Source organism: Arabidopsis thaliana, assembly GCF_000001735.4.
Source record: "Arabidopsis thaliana chromosome 1 sequence".
NCBI lineage: Eukaryota > Viridiplantae > Streptophyta > Magnoliopsida > Brassicales > Brassicaceae > Arabidopsis > Arabidopsis thaliana.
The window spans coordinates 18447612-18470024 of record NC_003070.9 but is presented as its reverse complement, the minus strand read 5'-3'; the positions used below and the strand labels follow the sequence as shown (position 1 = coordinate 18470024).

At 34.1% G+C, this 22413-nt stretch overlaps 5 protein-coding genes and 1 non-coding gene across 9 annotated transcripts; 1 reads left to right on the top strand and 5 right to left on the bottom strand.

Moving 5' to 3' along the window:
- Positions 1–3939: 3939 nt before the first annotated feature.
- Positions 3940–6027, bottom strand: Erv1 (Erv1/Alr family protein). 2 transcript variants are annotated; one of them, NM_103875.4, is made up of 6 exons: positions 5744–6027; positions 5140–5217; positions 4747–4794; positions 4479–4543; positions 4312–4389; positions 3940–4216 (listed from the first exon to the last, which is right to left on the bottom strand). In NM_103875.4, exons 1-6 carry the CDS (start codon positions 5942–5944, stop codon positions 4111–4113), a joined length of 576 nt encoding a protein of 191 aa, NP_564557.1. In that variant the 5' UTR covers positions 5945–6027; the 3' UTR covers positions 3940–4110. The 2 variants fall into 2 exon arrangements, with proteins under 2 accessions (NP_564557.1, NP_001320835.1); NM_001333403.1 differs by having other exon boundaries at positions 3940–4389.
- A 206-nt stretch (positions 6028–6233) lies between these two features.
- Positions 6234–9867, bottom strand: AT1G49870 (myosin-2 heavy chain-like protein). Of its 2 annotated transcripts, none has more exons than NM_103874.3 (5): positions 9561–9867; positions 8971–9108; positions 8696–8868; positions 6600–8607; positions 6234–6515 (listed from the first exon to the last, which is right to left on the bottom strand). In NM_103874.3, the coding sequence occupies exons 1-5, from the start codon at positions 9678–9680 to the stop codon at positions 6468–6470; spliced, it is 2487 nt and encodes an 828-aa protein (NP_175409.1). In that variant the 5' UTR covers positions 9681–9867; the 3' UTR covers positions 6234–6467. The 2 variants fall into 2 exon arrangements, with proteins under 2 accessions (NP_175409.1, NP_001117458.1); NM_001123986.5 differs by having other exon boundaries at positions 8971–9117; positions 9561–9832.
- A 188-nt stretch (positions 9868–10055) lies between these two features.
- GSTF14 (glutathione S-transferase (class phi) 14) lies at positions 10056–11499 on the bottom strand. The gene is made up of 3 exons (NM_103873.5): positions 11160–11499; positions 11011–11059; positions 10056–10854 (listed from the first exon to the last, which is right to left on the bottom strand). The coding sequence occupies exons 1-3, from the start codon at positions 11313–11315 to the stop codon at positions 10295–10297; spliced, it is 765 nt and encodes a 254-aa protein (NP_175408.1). The 5' UTR covers positions 11316–11499; the 3' UTR covers positions 10056–10294.
- A 1906-nt stretch (positions 11500–13405) lies between these two features.
- On the top strand, positions 13406–15181 carry AT1G49850 (RING/U-box superfamily protein). Its single transcript, NM_103872.4, has 3 exons — positions 13406–13793; positions 13883–14076; positions 14354–15181. The coding sequence occupies exons 1-3, from the start codon at positions 13581–13583 to the stop codon at positions 14697–14699; spliced, it is 753 nt and encodes a 250-aa protein (NP_564556.1). The 5' UTR covers positions 13406–13580; the 3' UTR covers positions 14700–15181.
- A 380-nt stretch (positions 15182–15561) lies between these two features.
- AT1G49840 (glutamyl-tRNA (Gln) amidotransferase subunit A (DUF620)) lies at positions 15562–18279 on the bottom strand. The gene is made up of 3 exons (NM_103871.4): positions 17273–18279; positions 16577–16921; positions 15562–16497 (listed from the first exon to the last, which is right to left on the bottom strand). Exons 1-3 carry the CDS (start codon positions 17780–17782, stop codon positions 15868–15870), a joined length of 1485 nt encoding a protein of 494 aa, NP_175406.1. The 5' UTR covers positions 17783–18279; the 3' UTR covers positions 15562–15867.
- A 3410-nt stretch (positions 18280–21689) lies between these two features.
- Positions 21690–22410, bottom strand: AT1G49832. Of its 2 annotated transcripts, none has more exons than NR_139852.1 (2): positions 22138–22410; positions 21690–22053 (listed from the first exon to the last, which is right to left on the bottom strand). It is a non-coding gene; the product is annotated as an other RNA (non-coding RNA). The 2 variants fall into 2 exon arrangements; NR_139853.1 differs by having other exon boundaries at positions 22188–22410.
- Between the last annotated feature and the right edge of the window lie 3 nt (positions 22411–22413).

Genomic DNA, 22413 nt, shown 5'->3' with positions numbered 1-22413 from the left:
TAGTATATCTATTGTTTATTATTATTATTTTGCTTTTTCAGAGATTTACAATTTTACATCGACTTTGAAAGCTTTGAATTTTGCCCTAAACTATATGTTTAATATTAATTAATTAGTTTTGGTTTTGGATGTTTATTCTTAATCTTCTTTATTCTTTATAATTTATGTATTATGGATGATCAGGAGTTAATTTCGTTTATTGCCTTTCTACTTTCCAGTTTCCACAGTAAGATAAGATCTTTCTATATTCTTTTGTTCATTTTATATAGATTTTTTTTTTCTTTCAAGTTTCAAGCCCTAATAAACAAAACTAACAAGAAATTCATAAACAAATTACCATGATTTTTGCAGTTTCATTGAATACCGAGAAACAATAAATTAATTGTATGAATATATTGCTCATAGTCAAATTAGTGTATTTATGAATTCAATAATTTTTGCTAAAATTTTCCTTTTTTATAACTAAAAGATCTGATTCAAAATTAAATCTATATTTTCCACTATGATAGTTTTTTGCATTTATTTTATATAACTGGAATATCTCAAGTTGAAGTTCAGATCAATACTTTGACATTTAAGATGACGTCAATATATAGTTTATGCTATTGTATACTAAACATATTATTATATTAACTCAAAAGTTTTAATGCTTCAGAATATGTGATTTGTTATGCCATTAGCTAAGTACTAACATAATTCAAAAATAATAATTTGTGGAGATATTTTTCCTCGTTCATCTATGGATTGAGTTATAGTGGTTGATTTCTATGACATAAAATTCATTAATAATTGTTTTAAATGAATACACATAACTAACCAGATCGAGATTGTTTCTTATTTTATCACATATATTTGGTCGCTATGAAATTTATATCACGATATTGATATTGATTTAATCATTAAAAACCGTTTAAATTTTGGTTCATCTTTATGCTTTTTGGAAAGTTGATTGAATATTTGCATGTGCTTGAAATTGATACTTTTCTTAGAATTGTCATTGAGGATTACTTTTGGCTCTCTTTTACTTAATACCATTCCTTGGCTTTCAAAGTTACCACCCCTAATTATTTATATCTTAACCCACAAATAAATACTAACTATAAGCAAACGATAAGCATAGATAAAATAAAAAGAGATACAAGTAAACGATTCATAATTGGTTCTTAATTTCTAAAATATGAACCATGGAAGCTAAAAGACTACGTCGGTATTATCTAATTCTTACGTTTCAAATTTAATAAGTTAACCCCAAATATAAATTGAATTCCTTTATAAGAAAAAGAAGAAAATAAATAGCATGTAATATTTACGCATTTGAATCGATGTTGATGTGTACATGTGATTTAGATTCATACCGAATTTTATATCTAAAATATATATGAGAAAAATAAATACGTTTTCTCTTGATTAATGTGGTCGTCTACGGTCAATATATAGTCAACAAAACAGAAAGGGATAAGGTCAATTCATTACTCCTATTTTCTCAAAAAAAAAAAAAAAATAGTGTGTGTGTGTGTGTGATGGAGATAAATACCACTACAAGCAAAGTAATGTATTTTGCATAAGTTAAGGAAATATTTAGAGAAAACCAAAAGATGTAATGTCACTTTTAGCTCCATTAATATTTTCTTGCTTTGGAGTGAGTATTAGTTAGTCCATATTTAGTCATTTTTGCTTAGGGTCAAAGCTTTCTTAAACAACTCTCTTATTAATATAAAAAAAACATAGCCATGGTTTAGAGTTTAATAGTTTATATAACGTTCTTTTCTCGAACTCATGTTTACAAGTCATAGCGATATGGACATACGGTAAACGATGATCAATTGATCATGTCATCATGCTCGTCCTAAATTTTTGAAAGAGATTTCCTTATATAACAAACATAAAGTTTTGATATGTTTTTTTCATAAATATTGTGTGAATGTTCTGTGGACGGTTCTAATGATGATTATACAAGCATGTATCATTAGCTACTCGGATTTGCAAATATTTATATCTATAGACAATCATTTCACCCAATATAATGTTTTGAAGGTTTAGTTTACATTATGATATTAGTATTATATAGACAGCAATACTATAATAGATCATTTTTATTTTTCCAACAAGTACTTATACCTTAATCGATTCGAAAGCAAAATACGTACGGCACACCCCCTAAACTCCGGGATTGTGTTCGTCTTGTATACGAGAACGAACGAGATTTTAATCTATCAAAATATATATGTCTTATGAATCTTATAACTAGCTATAAAATTAATTAATATAATTATGGTTAAACCACTTAACCAAAATGTTGAATAATGTGTGGAAAATAACATCTCTTTGGTTGTTATTAATTGGAAAAAGGAAAAGGTCTTTAAGAACCCATGGCCATGACCCATCTCTCTCTCACACAAAAACGCTCTCTAACTACTTTGACAACTTCATTACACTAAAAAAGCAATAGCGTGTAATGATTTTCTTTTTATTCGCATTGAGTTTTCATTTCTTTATTTCTTCTATAATTCACCTAAGCACACTATAAGATTTGAACATAACTTATTACACGATGATAATAACAATAAAAATCATTAAACTATATGTTCTATCAACTTTTTTTTAATTGAAATGTTGATGAAGCCATATCTTAAGCCAAAAGTTATATGTAAGTCTATTGGATAAAAAAGAAAAGTCTAGTGGCCAAATGCCAAAAATTGTTTGCATTTTGTGAAAACTTAATAAAGAGCAAATTATAACCCTTAATTTTTCTATCATTAGACCAATCAATCCATATTTATCTATTTAGTTTCAAAGACACAATGTTTAGCATTGTCACTTTTTTGGGTCCATTTGTATAAAAGAGTTTTGAGACTACCTTAAAACATTCAGCTCAAAAGTAGTTTAACTTATATATCTGTAATAATATGATCACGATGCAAACTAGACGATTCGTTAGATGTCATTGTATATATAGATGACAGAATTGTTGGGTACTAGTTGAAAAAAATATAAACACTAACGTTAGGTCTAATATATAACTACACGCATGTACTGTGGTAGGTTTTGGTTGCCTTTTTTTTTAAATAAGCTTGTAAGACCCATATCCGTTACTATACATATACATATGAGATTTAAATATCATTTATGGATTTAAATATTAAATTGTTTATTAGCCAAGTTTCTTAAGATCATGTGACTTGAAGCATACTCCATAGATTATTGACTAATCATTATTTTAATCTCATATATTCAGTTGAGAGACCAATATTAGTTAGCCCAACTTTGAAAGTAATTATAATATTAAAACCCTTTTTGATGAATAAGTAGTAAAGTAATATTAATAATTTAATATTGTCACCTTTTCTACTTTCCAGACTTAGAACATCCTTTCCACTTAATCCCAACACATTCTTCATCAAAAGCTTTTTCAAGGTTTTCACTTTATTTTTAGATAATGTGGATTGCTTCTGTAATAACTCTATTCACTATATACAACATTCCACTATATTACAAACAGTCTTGAACAAGTTGTTTTCTTTGTAGGTGTAATGGAGAAATACAAATTTTAGTTAATCCCCAAATAGAAGCATAGTTCTTGAGATTATCTGCAGCTCAAAATTCAACATTTACTCGATTATTTGAAATATGGTGTTTGCACAAAACATGATACACATGGAGAGCTGGTATAAAATATTAGTAGAAAACTATTTAGCATAATTAAGTAATTGTTTAGTATTATAATGATCTAATAATGCGTGCCCTTGAATCAAACTAAGATGTGATTTAAGTACTTGATTTTTGGTTGTTATCAAGTTTCTTAGAGGTAACGTCTCACATTTAAGTATGAAAAAGTATGGAAAGCAGAAAAAAAATAAAAACAAAGGAAGATTTTTTTATCACGAGCTAAATTTTATTTAATTCGTTTACTTAACTAAATGTTAAGAAAATGACCAATTAGCACTATCAAATATCAATGATCAGTCGAAACATATCCATCAACAAGCTCTATTTTTTCAAGTCTTTCGTTGAAAAGGATTATGAATAGATCGATATATACCTTTTCTTTTGATATAAATTTCATAAATGAGATATTATCCATACAAGTATAAGTGTAGTTAATAAATGGGTCTAAAAGTCCATAGAAGTTCCATGGAGATCACAACTTTTCTGCTCACACTCTAACTTGCCCCATCTTGCATCCACTCTCTCGCAAGGGAACACCAATTTCCCCAAACTTCAAAACAATTTTAGAATCACACATAGAGACATATGGATCATAAATTTCAATTCAATTCTCGCTACACTAACATTAATCTTCTTTCAGTTTACCTTCTATTTACGGTGTTGTGTACATGGCAAAGCCACTGTGAGAATTCCTCCTGAGATCCAGCTTGTGCGGGATTCGATCTATTATGAACAGAACCGTGTGATCAAAATCACTGGTAAACAAACATCTTAACGATAAGTTGCAATGAGCTACAAGATAGCATTATTACCTTAGGATTTCTTTGAAGTGATCCGCACATTCTCTACAAGGATACATTCGGGAAAGTATCGTCATCTACAGAGAAAAATGCTCTGTTTTAGCTTTCACAGGAAGAACACCTACTTGTGACAGCAAGTTCTAACTGATTGCAAGCGTTAAGCCTTCATAAATTTTTGAAGTTTCTAGCTGAAAATTTTAGCTTCCGAGTACATCTTCATCTAACAAACTAACGTCTATAAATGATATAAGATAATAGACTAGGGGAAGAAGAGTTGTACCAGCTCTTTAACATCCTTTTTTTGCTGCCTTGTTGGTTTTTCTGGATACTGATGAGAAGAAAAAAAACACCTGATTCAGAATGCATACATAACCTGAGTTTAACCAATTCACAAACATCTACTTAGAGACTGCTAAAGGTCCCATCAATGTGATAAGGTAAAAGTATAAGAACGACAGAAATACAACCAAAATCCTTTGTTTCGAAGAGTACACTCAACTCTCTCTCTCTAAGCCCAAATGCTTGCCAATACACAACCAATACCTCTAAGTCTTTTCATAAAACTCATGTATCAAGGAAACTAAATGGATAATAAGTATGGTTAAGACTAAATTTTATGCAGAGAAAGGTAGTCAAGAATGATTAAATTGAAAAAAACAAAGCAAAACTCAACCTGCGCAGCAAGAGTGTGAAGAAACGTCCATGTAGCTCTCCCGAGATCCTCTTTAGTCACAGGACCAGTAGACTTGTCCTGTAAATAATATGGAGTGAGTTTGATGTAATTGTTACACATAATTCATATCAACAAAATCCATCGCTGAAATGAAAATGTCCTGTAAATAATATGGAGTGAGTTTGATGTAATTGTTACACATAGTTCATATCAACAAAATCTATCGCTGAAATGAAAATGTCGTATAACACTTGAAACCCGTTTCAATGAGACCTTAAAGGTAAAACTTTTCGTAATGAAACCTTATTCAAGATACAGCTATTTTTTCATGGCTAGTTACACAAACTCCAAATCATCATATAAAAACAGTATATACCAGTAGAAATTTCCTGACAATAGAGAACCGAATTGAATAAAGCATCTAACTTTCAACCACAGGTTTGGTAAAATAAGAAAGAAAGACGATTTCTGACCCAGGAAAGGTAGAAAGAGTTCATTGGGGAATTTCATCGAACACGTTGGTGATGATGATAAGCAAGGGAAGATTTTGCTAAGTGTCAAAACAAACACGAAAAACTAATTGAAACCGGAATTAGATTTGAACCTTGAGAGGAAGTTTCTGAAGACTGGAACTGTTTGTTGCGATTGGCGGAGAAGAGTCCAAGGAGATGATTGGGTTTTGGATTGTGGATTGAGAACTAGGAGGAGTATTCTTGATGCCGATGAAATTGGAAAGATGAGTTTGGACGCAATTTGATAGTTTCTCGAAGCTCTGGAGTAGTGGCTGCCATGGCTTCTCACCCATCTTTTTTTGTTTCTCGGAGAAATCACTCGAGAAATTAGACAATGCCTCAACAGCTCAACTGTTTGTTTCTTCCTTTCGCTTTGCCTGAAAATAAATAAAATTTGAAATAAATTATTATAAATAGTAAAAATAACACATGAAATTTTTCTTACCGCATAATATTTATTTATTTTATGATTTAATTCAGCAAAAATCATTTAAATTTATTCATATGTCGACTAATTCGTCTGATAATTCATAATTTATTTGTTGCAATGCTGGTTTAGTAATTTTGCAAAGATTTAACGTCAAAATATTATATTACTACAAAGAGTTATCTAATTGAGCAACACATTGATGTAATTTTAAAAAAAAAAATTGGTCCCTAACAAAGAAAACTTTATTACATACATTCTACAACTGTTACCAAATGAAATTTACCCAATATTTCTTGAATCTAGCTAGAAGATCCATTACCATTGTTCTAGTACTTTTGTCCATTTATTATGAGAAAACAACTATACGTTCTATGTTCTGTTCCATATTAGTTTCCTCGAGTCGTTTCCTCTTTCTCGGCCTTAATCCATGCAGCCTGCAAATGAAAGAACACAAAATATCAAAACCAGCTCAAATGATTGGTGTGTTAATGGAAAAAGAAAAACAGAAAGAACCTAACCTTTTCTCTTTCGAGTTTTGACAGACTCGGTCGAATCGAGTTTCCGAGGTCTAAACCACCCCAAGCTTCTTGCATTTCTCTATCCCGTGCTTGTCTTCTTGTTAGCAATGGTGTTGCTGTCTCCATCTTCTCGCTTTCAGGTTTCCTTTTATTCTTATTAACTGGTTGGTACGAGGTTGAGTCCCCAAGTCCTAAACCACCCCAAGCTTCTAGCATTTCTCTGTCCCTCTCTTGTCGTCTAGTTAGGACCGGTCTTGTCTCTTCTCCCAAATTCTCAGTAGCTTCTGTTTTCTTGCTTTCAGGTTTCTTCTGGTTATTGTTCTTTGACTCCCCAAGTCCTAAACCACCCCAAGTTTCTTGTATTTCTTTATCCCTCATTTGGCGCCTGCTGAGAATCGGTTTTGCCACCTTCATGCTTTCATGTCCCTGGTTCAAGCTCCCTTCATTATTTCTCTTTGAGTTCTCCGTCTCTTCTACACCAGCTTTGAACATCTGCTTCTCCTTCTCTAGCTTTGGAACATGTTTCACCAGAATTTTGTCCAAACTCTCATAATTTGACTCTGTTTTTGCTCCTTGTTTTCTCTTCTGAATCCTCCGGTTTCCATAAACTGCTTCCGATGCAATTTTTTCTGTTTCTAATCTGTGAACCGGCTTTACCAAGATCATGTCTAGGCTTTCTTCTTGACCCTCAGCTTTATTATTGTTAGAGTCTACGTTTTCTTTGCCCAGTTCTTCTGTTAACAACACACTTGAAACTGTTTCTAAATTCCTTGCTTCAAGATCTTCTTTGCTCCTCTTTTTTGCTTCTTGGACTTCTTTCTCTAGCTTGGAGAAATGTTTTACCAGACAACTATCCAGGCTTGGAACTTCAGACAAACCATCTTTTCTTCCCGGTTTCTTCACGTTTTCATACATTTTTCCGCAGTTCTTTATAGTTTCTTGAACTTCCTTCTCCAATCCCGAAACATGCTTTTTCACTAGCAAACTTTCCAAGTCCGGGATAGGATCCAATGGTGTTTTGTTTCTGCTTGAAGTCTTTTGGTACTTTCCAAAACTCACTCCTGCGTTCTTTTTGGCTTCTTCAATCTCTTTCTCAAGCCTTGAAGAGTGTTTCACAAGGATGCTTCCCAAATCTGGAACAGGATCACTTGCAACACCTTGAGGAACCTTTTTGTTTTTCTCAGATACTTCCTTTGAAACCCTTTTGGCTTCATGGACTTCTCTTTCTAATTTGGTCATGTGCTTAACTAGATACTTGTCCAAACTCGGAATTTCTGTCTCTGTTCCATCCCTTGTTGTTTTTCCTTCCATTAAGGACCCGAATTTAGAATCTCTTCTTGATCTTGTATCTGAAACAATTGGTTCGAAGCTTGTGGTCTGTCCCCTCTGGCTACTAACTTCAGCCAAGGCCTCATTTAAACCACAAGTAGCAACTACAGAGGCAAGACTTGAAAGTTGATCTTCATGTAAGCCCTGAAGCCTCTCCAGCATCAATTCCACTAGTTTCTCCCTGCTAAACTTCCCAAATGACTGCCGCCTCTTGACTTTTAGTTGTCTCATTTTGAAATACGAAGTCTCCTCACATTCAGCCACTTCTTCATCGACCTTGTGGAGAATGCCGAGTTCAGAGTCAGACTCTGTGTCGCATTCTGAAGACATCTCAGTGATCTCATGATTATCACGCACATCAGGATTCTCGCTGATTTTCTTCAGAAGGTCTTTAATCTCAGCTTTGCTAAAAGAGGGGCAATTTGCAAGCCTAGCAAATGCAGTTTTAACAGCAGCTGCTACTTCTTTATCAACATCAAACGCAGTTTCAAAAGATGCTGTAACGGTATGAGTAGGAGATCCCCTTCCATGTGTACCTGATGTTTCAATTCGATATTGTTTCCTCGAGCTATTTGGTTTATCATGCATTATCACTCCCAACGCAGATGCCGCTTCAAAAGCTTCCACTGCAGCTTTTTCTGCATTCTCCATCAAAGTTTCTGCTTCCAAACATGGAATCCTATCAACAGGAAAATTCCTTTAGTTATAAAAGATAAAGAGTTACCACAATAAAAACTTACTGGATACTAAAAAAACCTTTAATTTACCTAGCAGCACGAAGTATTCTACACCAAGATGCTTCAACCAGAGCAGCTTTGCGAAGCTCCATAGCCTTACCCGCAGCCTCTCTAACAGCCATTTGTTCTCTTACAATTTTGCAGTAGTGTGGATTTGAATCGCCAAGAGTCTCATCAAGAGTCTGATTCATTCCACCAACCTCCTACAAAACACCGTACAAACAGCTTCAATATTCCAGAACTGGACATAGTGTTGTTATCACTCAATCAATAAACGTGAGTATATAACAAGAACGAAACTTCACCTGTAGCTTCTTGATCTTCCTATTCAAGTAGGAATCCCCTTTTCTTCGCGGGAACCAACCAAGAGGTGAGGTTTTACGTTGAGAAGACCTCTTTGATTGTGATTTTCTAAGAGCTGATGTCTCTCTTGGTGATTTATTCTGCATTTACTGAAAAGGCCATTAAAGAACAGAAGCAAAAAACCAGCTTAATTAGAGAGTTAACACTTACAATCAAGTGCAAAACTCCTCTAAGCAAATCCCTAAGAAATTGAATTTAAGTCCCTAAGAAATTAAATTCATCTTCTTTAAGTCTCTAAGAAACTAAATTTCTCAAAACCAAACCCGATCAATATAGATTGAAATCCCTAAACCAAACAAGACTTAAAGAGACAGTGAAGCAAAACCCTAACATCTTGGTATAAAATTGACTGATTTAATCGAAGGAGAACAACAACAAGAAACCTAAATCCCGTGGCCTATATTACCAAACCCTAATTTTGTATTAAACATGAAGAAACTCAACCAATGTCACTGGAAACATCACACGTACGGGAGAACAAAATCCATTAAACGGAATGAAATTAGATCTCGTGAATCGAAAGAGAAATTACCTTGCCAAGTTTCGAAGGTGAAGACGAACACTCAAGATGATCGGAAACACCGACGCCGCTTTTCTTGTCAGAAAGACATCCCAAATCCAAGCAACCGAGATCCATGGCGGCTTTAATCATATCCTCAATTTTGCTGTATCAGACTAAGTGAAGAAGATTATCAGATAAGCAAAAACCTTTGGAGAAAATTTCGATTGGAGAAGAGAGAAGACGAGAGAATAGTAGAAGAAAGATTTGATTGGTGACTCTTCTCTTCTCTTTTTGAGTTTTGGGGGAAATATACAAATGGGGAAGTAGCCGTTACAACGGGATTTATGGCTTTTTTTTTCTCAAGTCATAACCCACTCACTTTTTCTCTCAACGGGTCGTTTTGGGCATTCGAAGGATTCATCTCCTGTGTGCGACTACATATTAATTACAATAGTCTAAACGCTTGTGAATTGACACGTGGCCTAGAAAAATATCCTCTCCTCTCTGGAATGGTGATACTGATATATATAAATTCATACCCTTAGTAAATTTATTTGACAAAAGGTACATATATGATTTCCCAGATGATACATGAATAAAAACTTAATTAAATCACATAATGTTGCATTATTTTGATACAAGCACATAACGAAATGACCTTTTTGGATAACAACAAAATAAAAACACAAATGACTTCAACCAATTACTGTTACAAATGGACGACCCATACAATAGACCATGCATAATGACTCGGCCGTGCTTGCTTACTTGTTCTCAATGGCGATCGCATTTTTTTGAGCCACAACGGTTGACTCATGACACGATGAATCTAACTTTATAGGCAAACGACGCTGCTTCATCAAGTCAACGATGTGATTTTTCATGACTACTGTTTTCAGCCAAGCTGGCCTCATTTTCATTTTCTCGACCCATGCCGCTACATTGGGACGTGAATAGATCAAGTTTTTCAACTCTTCTTCGTCCGTGTTCAACAAGTAATCAATCGGCGCAAGATGATGCAGATCCGCTAAACTGAAGCTTTCACCAGCCAAGTAAGGAGACTCGCCTAAACGAGTCTCGTAGATGTTCAGAACCTCTGATAACTTTTCTTTGTTCTCTTGAACTGCTGTATCGTCTGTGGCTAAACCTTGATATGGATTGATGATGAGTTCTTTGATGAGTGTTGATGCTATAGGAAGAAATTGATTGCTATCTACTTCCATCCACATCGACATGATTGCTCTCTTTTTGGGATCATCTGGTAATAGATTTGTTCCAACGTCTTTGTATTGCTCGGCTAGGTATCGCGTGATCGCCTTTGGTTCTATATGCATAATCAAAACACTATAAAAATTTCGCAAAAATATGGTAACAAAGAAACTTATGAAAAGGTAATAATTATGTAACCTTTTGCAAAACCTCCACATTCAAATCCAAGACTTCAAATAAAATTCCAGAATAAGAAACAAGATTATAGTACCGAAAAGTTTGAGATCTCCATCTTCAAGAACCGGGACTTCACCAAATGGCTGCAAGAAAAGAAGAGAATGATTGTTCATTCAAACACATATGAAGTTAAATAAATTTGGTAGATGCAAACAGTTAAGAGTTAAGTGTGAGAGATTATACGTTGAGAGTAGAGAGAAAAGTTTTGGTTTTGGCTTCACCAGCAAGCCAATCTACGAAGACAAGCTCAAAGTCAAGACCTTTCTCATTGATACAAAAGAGAGCTGCCGAATTACCCCAGATAAAGCCACAGTGGAGCTTCATCTTAGAATCAGCCATGTTGTTTTCTTTGTCTATTTACTAGATTAGTTATATTATTGGGTGATGAGTCCTATTGTGATCTCCGTATTTATAGTTGTGAAAAAGTATATGTAATAATCAATAACCTTTCGGCCTTCTAAGAGTTTTTTTTTTGGGTGTAAATGTTAAATGCCTTCTAAGAGTTGGTCATCGATCGATAAATGATAGTATAGTTTAGATTAAGTATTAAATACCTGTCAGACTCTCTAGAGTTTTAATAAAGGGTGAAACTAAGTCAATAACAACCAGAAATGAGTTAATTAACAAAGTGGCAATAAAAAAACGAATTAAAAGAGGGAAATTTTATCTAGAACCAACTTTTTATACTGCATCTACTAGTACATAGACTATTAGATTTGACATTTGAGTTAAGTAAACTAACTAATCAATAATTGCTCCATTTATAAAATTTTAGTGTTTCATAATTATAATGATCTCCCGCTTTCTTAGGAAACTCAGACAACCTCCAACGGTGATTCTAGATGAGCTCTAGAGAGGTGAGACCATCCTCAACGCCAGTATGCTATGAAAATTTATAAAAGGATAAAAATAATAATATTTTAATTTTACAGTTATATTTTAAATATTTTATATAGATAGACCAATAATAAAGATGAACGTGTCTTTGGGTTTGTGATATCGTCTCTTAGCTAAGAGTTTTTGGAATTTCTCATTCTCTCTCTTTTTTTAACTTTTAATTATTTTTATTTTTTTAATTGTTAAGAATTCTATTAAACAACTATCGTTAACGGTGGTCTGAAGCCCTTAGAAAAAAGCCAACATTTAAAGAAAAAATGTGATGAAGTGGATGGAACTCACTTTAGCTAAGAACATTTTTTGTTTGGAAAGAGGCCCATACCTATCATGTTTCATAGGTTCGGTAATGTGAGGAAAGAACATTAATTTTTTTTCCCGTGTATTTTTTTTCTCTTTTCTCTCGTAAAATCCGATGATGATTACGAATCGATCATCATCAACCGTCATCTAGATCATTAAGTAGAAGAAAACCAAAGAAGCTCGTCTCTTATCCGCCGTGATCATCATCATCTACACCGACGGTGCTCACATCTGCGAATTCGATGAACTAAATCGGAGAGTTTGTTTAACCAAATCGGAAATTTATGTGAAACTATGCTCCAATCGTTTGATAAAGGGTGAAAGCAACTAAATAACAACTAATAAATGAGTTAATTAACAAAGTGGCAATAAAAAAACAAAATTAAAAGAGGAAAATTTTATCTAGAACCAACTTGTATACTGCAACTAGTACATTAACAATTAGATTTGAGTTAAGCAACTAACTAATCAATAGTTTCTCCATTTATTCATTTTTTTTCGGGAAAAATGTTGTTTAATACACCAACTTTCAAAAAGTGGCCATTTAAACCATGAACTCCATATATGGCCAAATAAAACTTAGTAAAAGCGTTGACCGACCATTTTATACATCTCAAAACGTTGACCAGGCCAAAAATCCTGCGACGTTAGCAGTCGTTAACAGAGTCGATAACAGGCGTTAGCAGGCGTTAATTAATCCGTTTAAACACAAAAATCTTCAAACGAACAAAAATGGAGAGGCTTTTGAAGATTTTTGAATTTGGGAATTTTAGGGCATGAGAATTGGAATTGGGGATTTTAGGGATTGAGAATCGAATTGGGAATTTTGTTGGTTTCGATTAAACACAAAACGACGTCGTTTGTGTTTAAACGGATTAATTAACGTCTGCTAACGCCTATTATCGACTCTATTAACGACTGCTAACGTCGCAGGGTTTTTGGCCGGATCAATGTTTTGGAATATATAAAATGGCCGATCAACGCTTTTACTAAGTTTTATTTGGCCATATATGGAGTTCATAGTTTAAATGGCCACTTTTTGAAAGTTGGTATATTAAACAACATTTTTTCCCTTTTTTTCCGTCAATTTCTCCATTTATTCAGTTTAGTGTTTCATAATGCTCTCCCCGTTTTCTTGGGACCTATGTATTAGTGGACTTTACTTGGATAGGCCCAATAATTGGGCTTTTCCCCTTAGTTTTTTATTACAGCGACACCGTTTTTAAAGATGTTTTGTCTTAGCTCCGACAGCAAGTGGGAGATGACGTCACCTTTTCACTGCAGTTTCCCTTTACTTTTTCCTCGCAATTTTCTCTCTTCTCTCTCTCTGTCCTCCTTATCTCATCGTCTCTGACTCGCTGCACTTAGTTTCAGATCATATAAACGAATTTGGTGATTGATCGGTGCATGACGAGCGCATCGGAACTCTTCTCTACACGAAGATCACGTCCGGGTCGATCCGACCCGGCTTTAGAATCCGACACTTCTTCCTATCGACACCACTCACACCATCATCATCGCCGTCACGGCGTCCATCATCATAATCAGCGTCATGATTCCGACGGCTGTGATCCTCTCCGGCGACCCACTCCCCGTCTCCGACGCTTCTTTCACCATCCGGTTAGTTACTTTCCACCAAATTAGTAATTACTAATTTCAGTAGTTGTCTGAATTTGGTCCTTTTTACTAAAATCTCCCCTAATTTACAGATTCAGGAACGTAGTAGACCTATTCGTGATGTTCAAGGCACTAGTCAGTATTTAAATACGGATAGTACTGATACTGAAACTCAGAGTAGCAGCTTTGTTAACCTAAATGGATCCGAGAGGCTTCCTGGAGCTGTTCTGCTTGCAAGGGATAGACTTTTCGAAAGATTGAGAGGTGTTTCTTTGTCTAGTAACAGGTCTGTGCTTAACCCACTGATAAATTTTACAGCTTTACTTGATCTGCACTCTAGTCTGATTTTAGATTTCTTTAAAAATAATTGCTTTTGTCTGATCAAGATTCTTTGAAGCATGTTTTGATTTTGCTCTTGTTTCTTGTGAGGATTGGTCAAGACTTAGTGTAAAAATCAGTTTTTGTGGATTATTGTTGCTTTGTGTATTCTTTAATATCTTCTTTGAAGCCTCTTTTTCAAAATTTGGTTACGGATTTGTTTCAACTTTGTTTTTCTGATTCAGTCGAAGCAACAGAGTTTCATTGGATGATCAAAGGGAGTCTTCATTTCATTCTATAGATGGAGATCCAATTTTTCAACTAGCAGGGCTTCAAGTGACCTATGAATGCAACAAGAAACCACAAGGTCTTACTCAAGATGCTATTAACTGTTTACACCGGCAAACTTTTAGCTCAGCCGAGGTTAAATCCGAGATGAGAGATTGTAGCATATGTTTAGAGAGTTTCACTAAAGGTGACATGCTAATATCCTTACCCTGTACCCATAGTTTCCATTCTTCTTGCTTAAACCCTTGGCTTAGAGCTTGTGGAGATTGTCCTTGTTGCCGTAGAGCCATAGCAAAGGAATAGAAACTTGTAAATAGAATCTTTGCCTAACCATTAGGCCATAGCCATACACATCTTCTCTTCTTCTTGCTATAGACATCCTTAAAACGATCTTCTGAGTTTTGTCGCCCATGAGTGTTTTTTTTACTGTCACATGTTTGTAATGGTTTTTGTTGTGCCATTAGGCAGTTCAAGCGTTGATATCGTATGGTGTGAATCTTTTTAGTTTTATTCACTGTGATCTCTCTTTTAATGTCTTGTTGGTTATATGAAAGAGACTTTTTCCAAATCCAAATCTTGATCCGACAATTTGGTTATGCTTTGAGGTTATAGCTCAACAACTTAACGTTTTCATTTTCAGAAATTTTGATTGTCTCAATCTGGTGATACTACTTTAAAGCTTTGCTTCCTCTTCCAAAACGTTGTCATTATCATACATCCATGTACGTTACATATATTGAAGTCTAATATCAAAAGATTCAATCAATTTATAACAACTTTAAAAGAAAGTTATGCCAAAAAAAAGAGAACTTTAAAACAAAGTTAAGGCTAAAAGGAGAAGACAGTTGTGCACAAAAAGCTATTTTTTGCTACAAAAGCATATCAAAATGGACCCCTTTCTTCATAAATTCATGATCATCATCTTCAATTCCTTTCATAAAATCCCATTTATTTGCTCCTAACCATCACTTTCTCTATTGGGTACCTAACACACCTCACTCTCTAACCACTAAAATTAACAATACATACATTAAGAATGTCCTGCCTTTCTTTTTCTATCACATCAATTTCATGTCTTCGACAACATTAAAACCTATATGATTCAAATTCAACCAACTTAAAACGGTTTAGTTCAGTTTAAAATCAACGAAAGCTGAAGAAGATAAGAGAGCTTCACTTGCTAACAATTAACTTTCCATAGATTGAAATTTTGACTTGCTAGAAAAATATGAGACAAATTCAACATTTAAGCAGCAATTCTCCTTCTCTTGCTGCAAATAAATCCCATCACCTTACTCAATAATATTGAAGGCGACAAAGAAAATAAGAGAAATGAAACTTAAATAAACCAATCGTGTAATCAAACTCCTAATATTTGAGCTGTTAAACAAAGGGGTTAGTTAGTCTCATTTCAAGGCTCGAGTCTTGTTATTAGGATTACTATGCACAGATTGCATCTTCCCTACCATACTCAGACATCAATATGCCAAACAGGATCATTGTCGAAGCTTCCTTTCTCCAAGGCTGCAACTTTAGCTCTATGAGCTGTTGTTGAAGCCAACGCTAGTGAGCTCTTCCCTTTCTCCTCTTGACCCGAGTACTCGCAGGCTTCAGTTAACGAACCAGACCGAAGATCAGCGGGTGGGATAAAGCAATCTAGAGACAGACCAGGAACATTGAAAGCGACTTCTTCAATGGTCCATCTTTCCTCCATCTTTGTCCTAGTGTGGCTCATAGCAACTTCCCCAAATCTGAAGAGGGTAACAACAGAGCGTCCAGAGTGAGCAATCATGATCCCTTCCACCTGTTTGTAGTCGTCTAGAGACGAATTGATCGTGGTCTCCCAGTAAACAGCATCACCATCGTTAGATTGGATTCGAGTCAACTGCGAATCCTCAATTTGAGCTAGAAGTCCTGTTCTTTGGCTGAAGTAACCGAAAAGGATGTGTCTTACAATCTCTGCTGGTCCTTCACTCCTCGCCCTTAGCGTTTCAGGATCAGTACATAGCTTCAAAATGAAACAATCTTCACCATTCACCTTCCTCTCTCCAACACATTTCGATTCAGCAAACATAGTAGCAGTAGTTCTCGGATCAAGTCCCTGAAACATCATTTAACATAACAGAATCAGCATTGGATTGATTTCAAAACCATGTAAGTTTTAGTGTTTGGGGATTAACCTGAAGTGCACGACGAAGAGGCCTGACGGGTCCTTTAGCAGTGTGAGAACCAAGCCAAGGAGTATGTCGCCAAACAAGCTTCCCATTACAGCCAGCACGAACTTTACTACCACCAACAGAGAGCTCAACGTACCACATATCAGGATTCATCTGCCAGAGAACAAACCCACCAGTTTCCGACTTTGTAGAGTTTCGGTTTCTAACAGTTCCTGTAGGAGTTTCAAGCTCTGAAGTTATCATCTTTAACTTACCCATAGCATAAGCGTTCTTAATGGCGTTATGTAACTTGTGGCCACCACAAGCCGCCGTGTACTGTTGCAAAATGTACTGTGCAGATGATGTTTCCTGCAAACAACATATCACCAGAGAGAAACAAAATTTACACAATAATAGAAACAAAAATCGAATTTTGTTTGAGTAACTAATCTCTGAGTATTACATGAATCAAACCCCCACCAGATAATGACAATATTCCACCAACCAATCCATAAATCATCCAAAAATAAGATTTTTAACTAAAAACCAAAAAAGGAAAAAAAAATCATAAACAAGAAATTAAATCGAAAATGTGGAGCAGAGAGATCTGGAATCATAAATTTACGATTTTTATCGGATTAAAAACATAAAGTTTGTGTTTTTACTTCCCAAAACCCTAAAAATTTAGAAATGTAACAATGAGAATAATCAGAGACTAACAGTGGGAGAGTCTCTGATGGTGAGATGAAGAAGATGACTGGAGGAAGAGACGTTAATGGGAGCGAGAGGAGCTCCCATAACACCGAGAAGAAGTCTCAAATCAGACTTCCGATAAGCCGGCGTAGTTGAAGTCACGGACGGAGCACGTGACCACTGACCTTTGACCCAATGACTTAAACCCGACCCGAGTCGTTTCGAATCCACTCCAGAGACTTCACCGTTATCTGGATCAGGACCTTCCATTACTGGTCTTAAACTACTGGATCTTCCAATAAACGGCTCAGGTTGCGACAAGTAATAACCTCCTCTTTCTCCTCCGATTACTCCTCCGCCGCCGCTGCAGCCGGAGCTTGCGATTAGTTTCTTTCTTCCCCAGAGAAGAGCTTTCATGTGTGGGGTTGTTGAACGAGACGGGCTTGCGGAACGAGAACGTGGTCTTGAACGAGAAGGAGATAAGCCTCTTACGACTTCGTCTCTGAGTGATGAGAAAAAACCTTGTTTCTTTTCCATTTTTTATGGACTCTTAAAAATGTAACCTTTCGTCTTCTTCTTCCTCGTAACCGAAACAAATTGAAGAGTTCGAAAAACCCTAAAAGGACAGAGTCGCCGGAGAACGAGAGAGGAAGAAGTCGCAGCGGAGAAGAAGAGAGAGAGAGCGTTTTGACGATACTTTTAAAGGACCCGAGTGAGTGAAGAATCCAGAGAGCGAGACTACAGAGGAAAAGGATTTTATCGGTAAATGACTATTTTGCCCTCTTTAGTATTTGGGGGAAAAAAACAAAAAGTGAATGGATTTAACGCGGCTAAGTTTAGAAGTGGGAACATCATTGTCAAAATGCGTTGGTTCGTTAGTTCGTTATCGTCTTAACTTTTTAAGTTTGTGATTGTTTTTGATAAGTTTAGGTGAAGAGTATCAAATCGCGAATACAAGAAAAGAAAAAAGGTAGATGATATTTTCGTGTTTCATCATTTAATTCTAAGAAGTGTGTGTGGGAATGATGTGAGAAACGTATTTGAAATAAAGACTAATTGACAATGGACTTTTGTGTTTAAGTGTGGGATTGCTAGTGGCACCGTTATGGATGGTAGACAATTACAATTAGATGGTCTTTGATTTAATGTTTGCTTTTTCCAATCGGGTTGTGTATTAATTCTCAAGAAATGGGTTCGATCGGTAATCATCGTTTTAACGAGATTGTTATGATCTATATTTTCTTGTAGATAAATATTTAGAGTAAGAAGACGGTTTGGCTGAAATGGACGGTTAAACAACACTAGTAAATTATTGGTGCTAATTCATCATATAAACGAGTATATGTAGGGTAAATGTGAAGGAGGAAAACGAAAATCTAGAGTAAACTTGAGAAAAAGGCCTTTTCTAGTCCAGTTCTTTAATATAGCTAAACGATTTGACTTGCTAGTATAAACCATGACAATTTATAAGTTTTTAAATTAACAGAATGTTAAGATATCCGCTATTTAAGTGTTTAGTATAATTGATATGTATATATGCACAAATCAGAACAATCGATAGATATTTAATCGGAGTAAAATGTTGAAACTAAAATATAGGTTACAAATTTACAATGAAGCTACGTAGGTGAATAATTAAAAGTGGCCACTATATATGATGATTAATTAATCATAGTTTGAAAGCTTGAAACGTGTGATGAAACTAAACTTAAACATATTAAAGGAACCACGTGAATGTCTTTGAGGTTCTCACTTCTAACGGTCAAAAGAACATAGAAAAAACACACAAATCCTTCTTTTAACAAAACAATAACAGACTCGTTAACTGTTTCCATTGTTATTATATAGTGGTTACAGCTAAGTTATGATTCGTATATATAAACCTTTGGGTCAATCAAAACTATTGCAACAAATTCAATACTATCTGTCTCCCCCAAATGCTAAAAAGTAATTAATTGGGGACATTGGTGTGCATGTGTGATTCACTGATTCTTGATAATCAATTTTCCGACTCCTAAACCTTCATGGATCCTGACAAAAAAAAATGTTTTAAGAAATCTTAGTTTAACAGTCGACTAACACTTATCCCCTATTCATAAAATGTTAATTGACATCATACCAACGAAAGATGTATTACTCGAATATTGTTTTTCCTTGTTGACGTCATTTATTAGTCTAACTAGCTTCTTTTATGATTCCAGGCTTTTAACGAACATATAGAGAGGTATATTTTGGATTGAATGTTTCAAGAAATCACATGCCATCATGTTAAACCGTGTTTGGATTTTAATTACGAACTTTCAACTTAACACCAACTGACAATAAAAAATATTGGCTGATATCTCTTATTAACTAGGCGAGATATTATTATTTCCAACTTTTCATTTACATATACATTTTTGCAGCCATTTTGTAAAATAAATCCTATAGTTGAAACTTATTTACAATGATATGCTACTGACATTAAATTTTTAATTATTTGATTTGATTTTTAATTTTTGATTTAAAATATCAATCACGTTATCATTCAAATTTAATCCCAACAACAAACTTCAAATCAAATTCCTTAAAATTAGCTACACATAATCATTCACAACATTATTAATATTATACTTTATTAAAAGGTAAATATTGTATTTATTAAATTAAACGTTTATAATATTTATAGGAAAAAATGTTTAGAATATTTATAAAATAAGAAATCTATAAAAATTAAATAATCATTTGAAAGACACCTTTTAAATTGATTTGAATTATAAATCTTTTAATAAAAATATTATTTAAACAAAAAATAAAATAATAATATTTAATTTCACCGAACGGATTAGATGGTAGAACGGATTTAGAATATTATAATATATGAACTTTATAACAATTAAATAAGCATTTCAAATAAAATTTTTAAATTGATATGAATTATATATATTTTAAATTAAAGTATTATTAAAACAAAAATAATAAAATAATGTTTTATTTTACTGAACGGGGTTAGATGGTATGACGGGTTTGGATCGATAGTAATATGAGACAGTATATCACTGGTGAAATCCATTAAATATATTTAATTTCACTGAGGTAAGACGGATTTGGGTTTATAGTAATACGAGACGGTATACAATGAGTGAAATCCTATAACTAACAATTAAAATACAGTTATATAATTTAAAATATATAACAAAACAAACAATCTTAACAAAAACATATATAATTTAAAAATCGACTTATGGTGTATCCCATGATAAAATCAAGGGATTGTACAATATATCAAAATTAGAATTATATATTTATAAAATACAAAATAATATGTTACATATAAATAATTTATAAAAAAAAAAAATTTTCAGTTTTTTTTACACCGTGGGTTAAAATCTAGTTGAATATTAAACTCAACTACATGTTCATGTTATTTGATCAGTAATGTTTCACTTATAGTTGAAATTATATGCTATTCAGTTAATAGTTATAAAATAAAAATACATATAAAATTTTACAAAAATTGAAATACATTTTCCTTCTTTTTTTTTAGTTAAATACATGAAACGAAAATTGCAATTATAGATAGAATAAAATTGTATATTTAGAAATTTGCACTATCTTGGTTTTTGTATTAAAAAGAAAAAGGGATAAAAAAAAGTATATATTGAATGGGCCGTATCAGAAAATAACATGACGCGTTCCACTAAGAGAACAAAACTAACGTCTCTTAGAACACCCCCATTGGTAGAGTCCCTAATTAAGGATTTTCAATATATTAATCATATTTTTTGCATAATTCAAAGTTAAAGACTTCATAAGGAGATTCTTATTTTTTCCTCCTCCAATGGTAGAATCTCATTAGGGATTTTCAGAGAAACCTTAAAAGATCAACATTTTTTTCCAGAGAAAATAAAAACCAACAAAATCAAGTCCAAGGAACTATATTTATCTTCTAGACTCTGCTCAAGTTTCCAATTCATCCTGAGCCATGTCTTTGGTGATCTTGTTCTCCATCTGAAGATCAACAAGAATCTAACCAGGCCTAGTTCGACCAATCCCATGATTTCTTCTACCCCTAACCCACATAAGATTGAAACATACATACATTTCGTCTCTTAGCCACAAATGTAATCACATACAACACCAAACACTCATAAATCACCAAATAAATGTTATTTAAAAGCCCTTAACGCAACTTAGCTTCAACTACAGAGAACTTAAAGACACGACTGATGTAATCGTATACAAGGATCAAAGTAAATAATTGTGACTAGAACTCGAAATATTAAGCATGAAAATTTTTGAGATCTCTAACCATAAGAAAGCATCAATTGAAATAAGCAATGTGAAGAACTTACCAGGTTAAGGAAATTATGAGCAAGGCATCTTACGGAGGGACAATTCCTATACACAAAGCTATTAGGATTCATGTACTCATCAATGTCTCTGACTCAAAAAATATTTCGACGTTACCGTGACGGTTCTATTTACAAAACTCTGATTCCCTGTTAGGTGGTCCCTCTTCAAAGCTAAGAGAATGTGTAAACACACAACACAAACACAAGTTTCTTTTGGCAAATCAAGTCTAATTCCTTCTCATAACTTGGCAGTCTTTAAGTACACAAAGTAAAGCAAAGGGGATCGACAACTAATCCTAAAAACAAAGAACATTATTAACAAAGTGGGAATATGGAAACGTGGAGCTTGATCTCCTAAATCTAAGTAACGCACTTATCAATTCTTCTATTCTTTTTGACCATTTCTTCTGTGGTTCAATCATGGTTAAGCACTTATCATTCACCAAAAACATCTGCTTCATATATCCACGTTACCTGCAATGATAAAATGGGTTTGATTCCTTGATAACTCCAAAAAGATGCAAAGAAGATAATGATTCTGAATTTTTGATACAACACTGGTACAAAGCAACTTCAACTGAGATAAGAGACCCCGAAAAGTGACAAACCCCATCTCCGATTTGGTTCACAGTCCTCTCCGATTAAGTTCACCAAACTAGTCGACGTTGAGCACCGTCGGTTGAGATGATGAGCACGATGGATAAGAGACAAATTCCGTCGATAATCTCTTCCAATTTGATGATATAAACGCGTGATGATGATGATCACCAATCGCTCAATCGCCACCGGAGTTAACAAGAGAAGAGAAGAGAGGAAAATCGATTTGAAAAACAA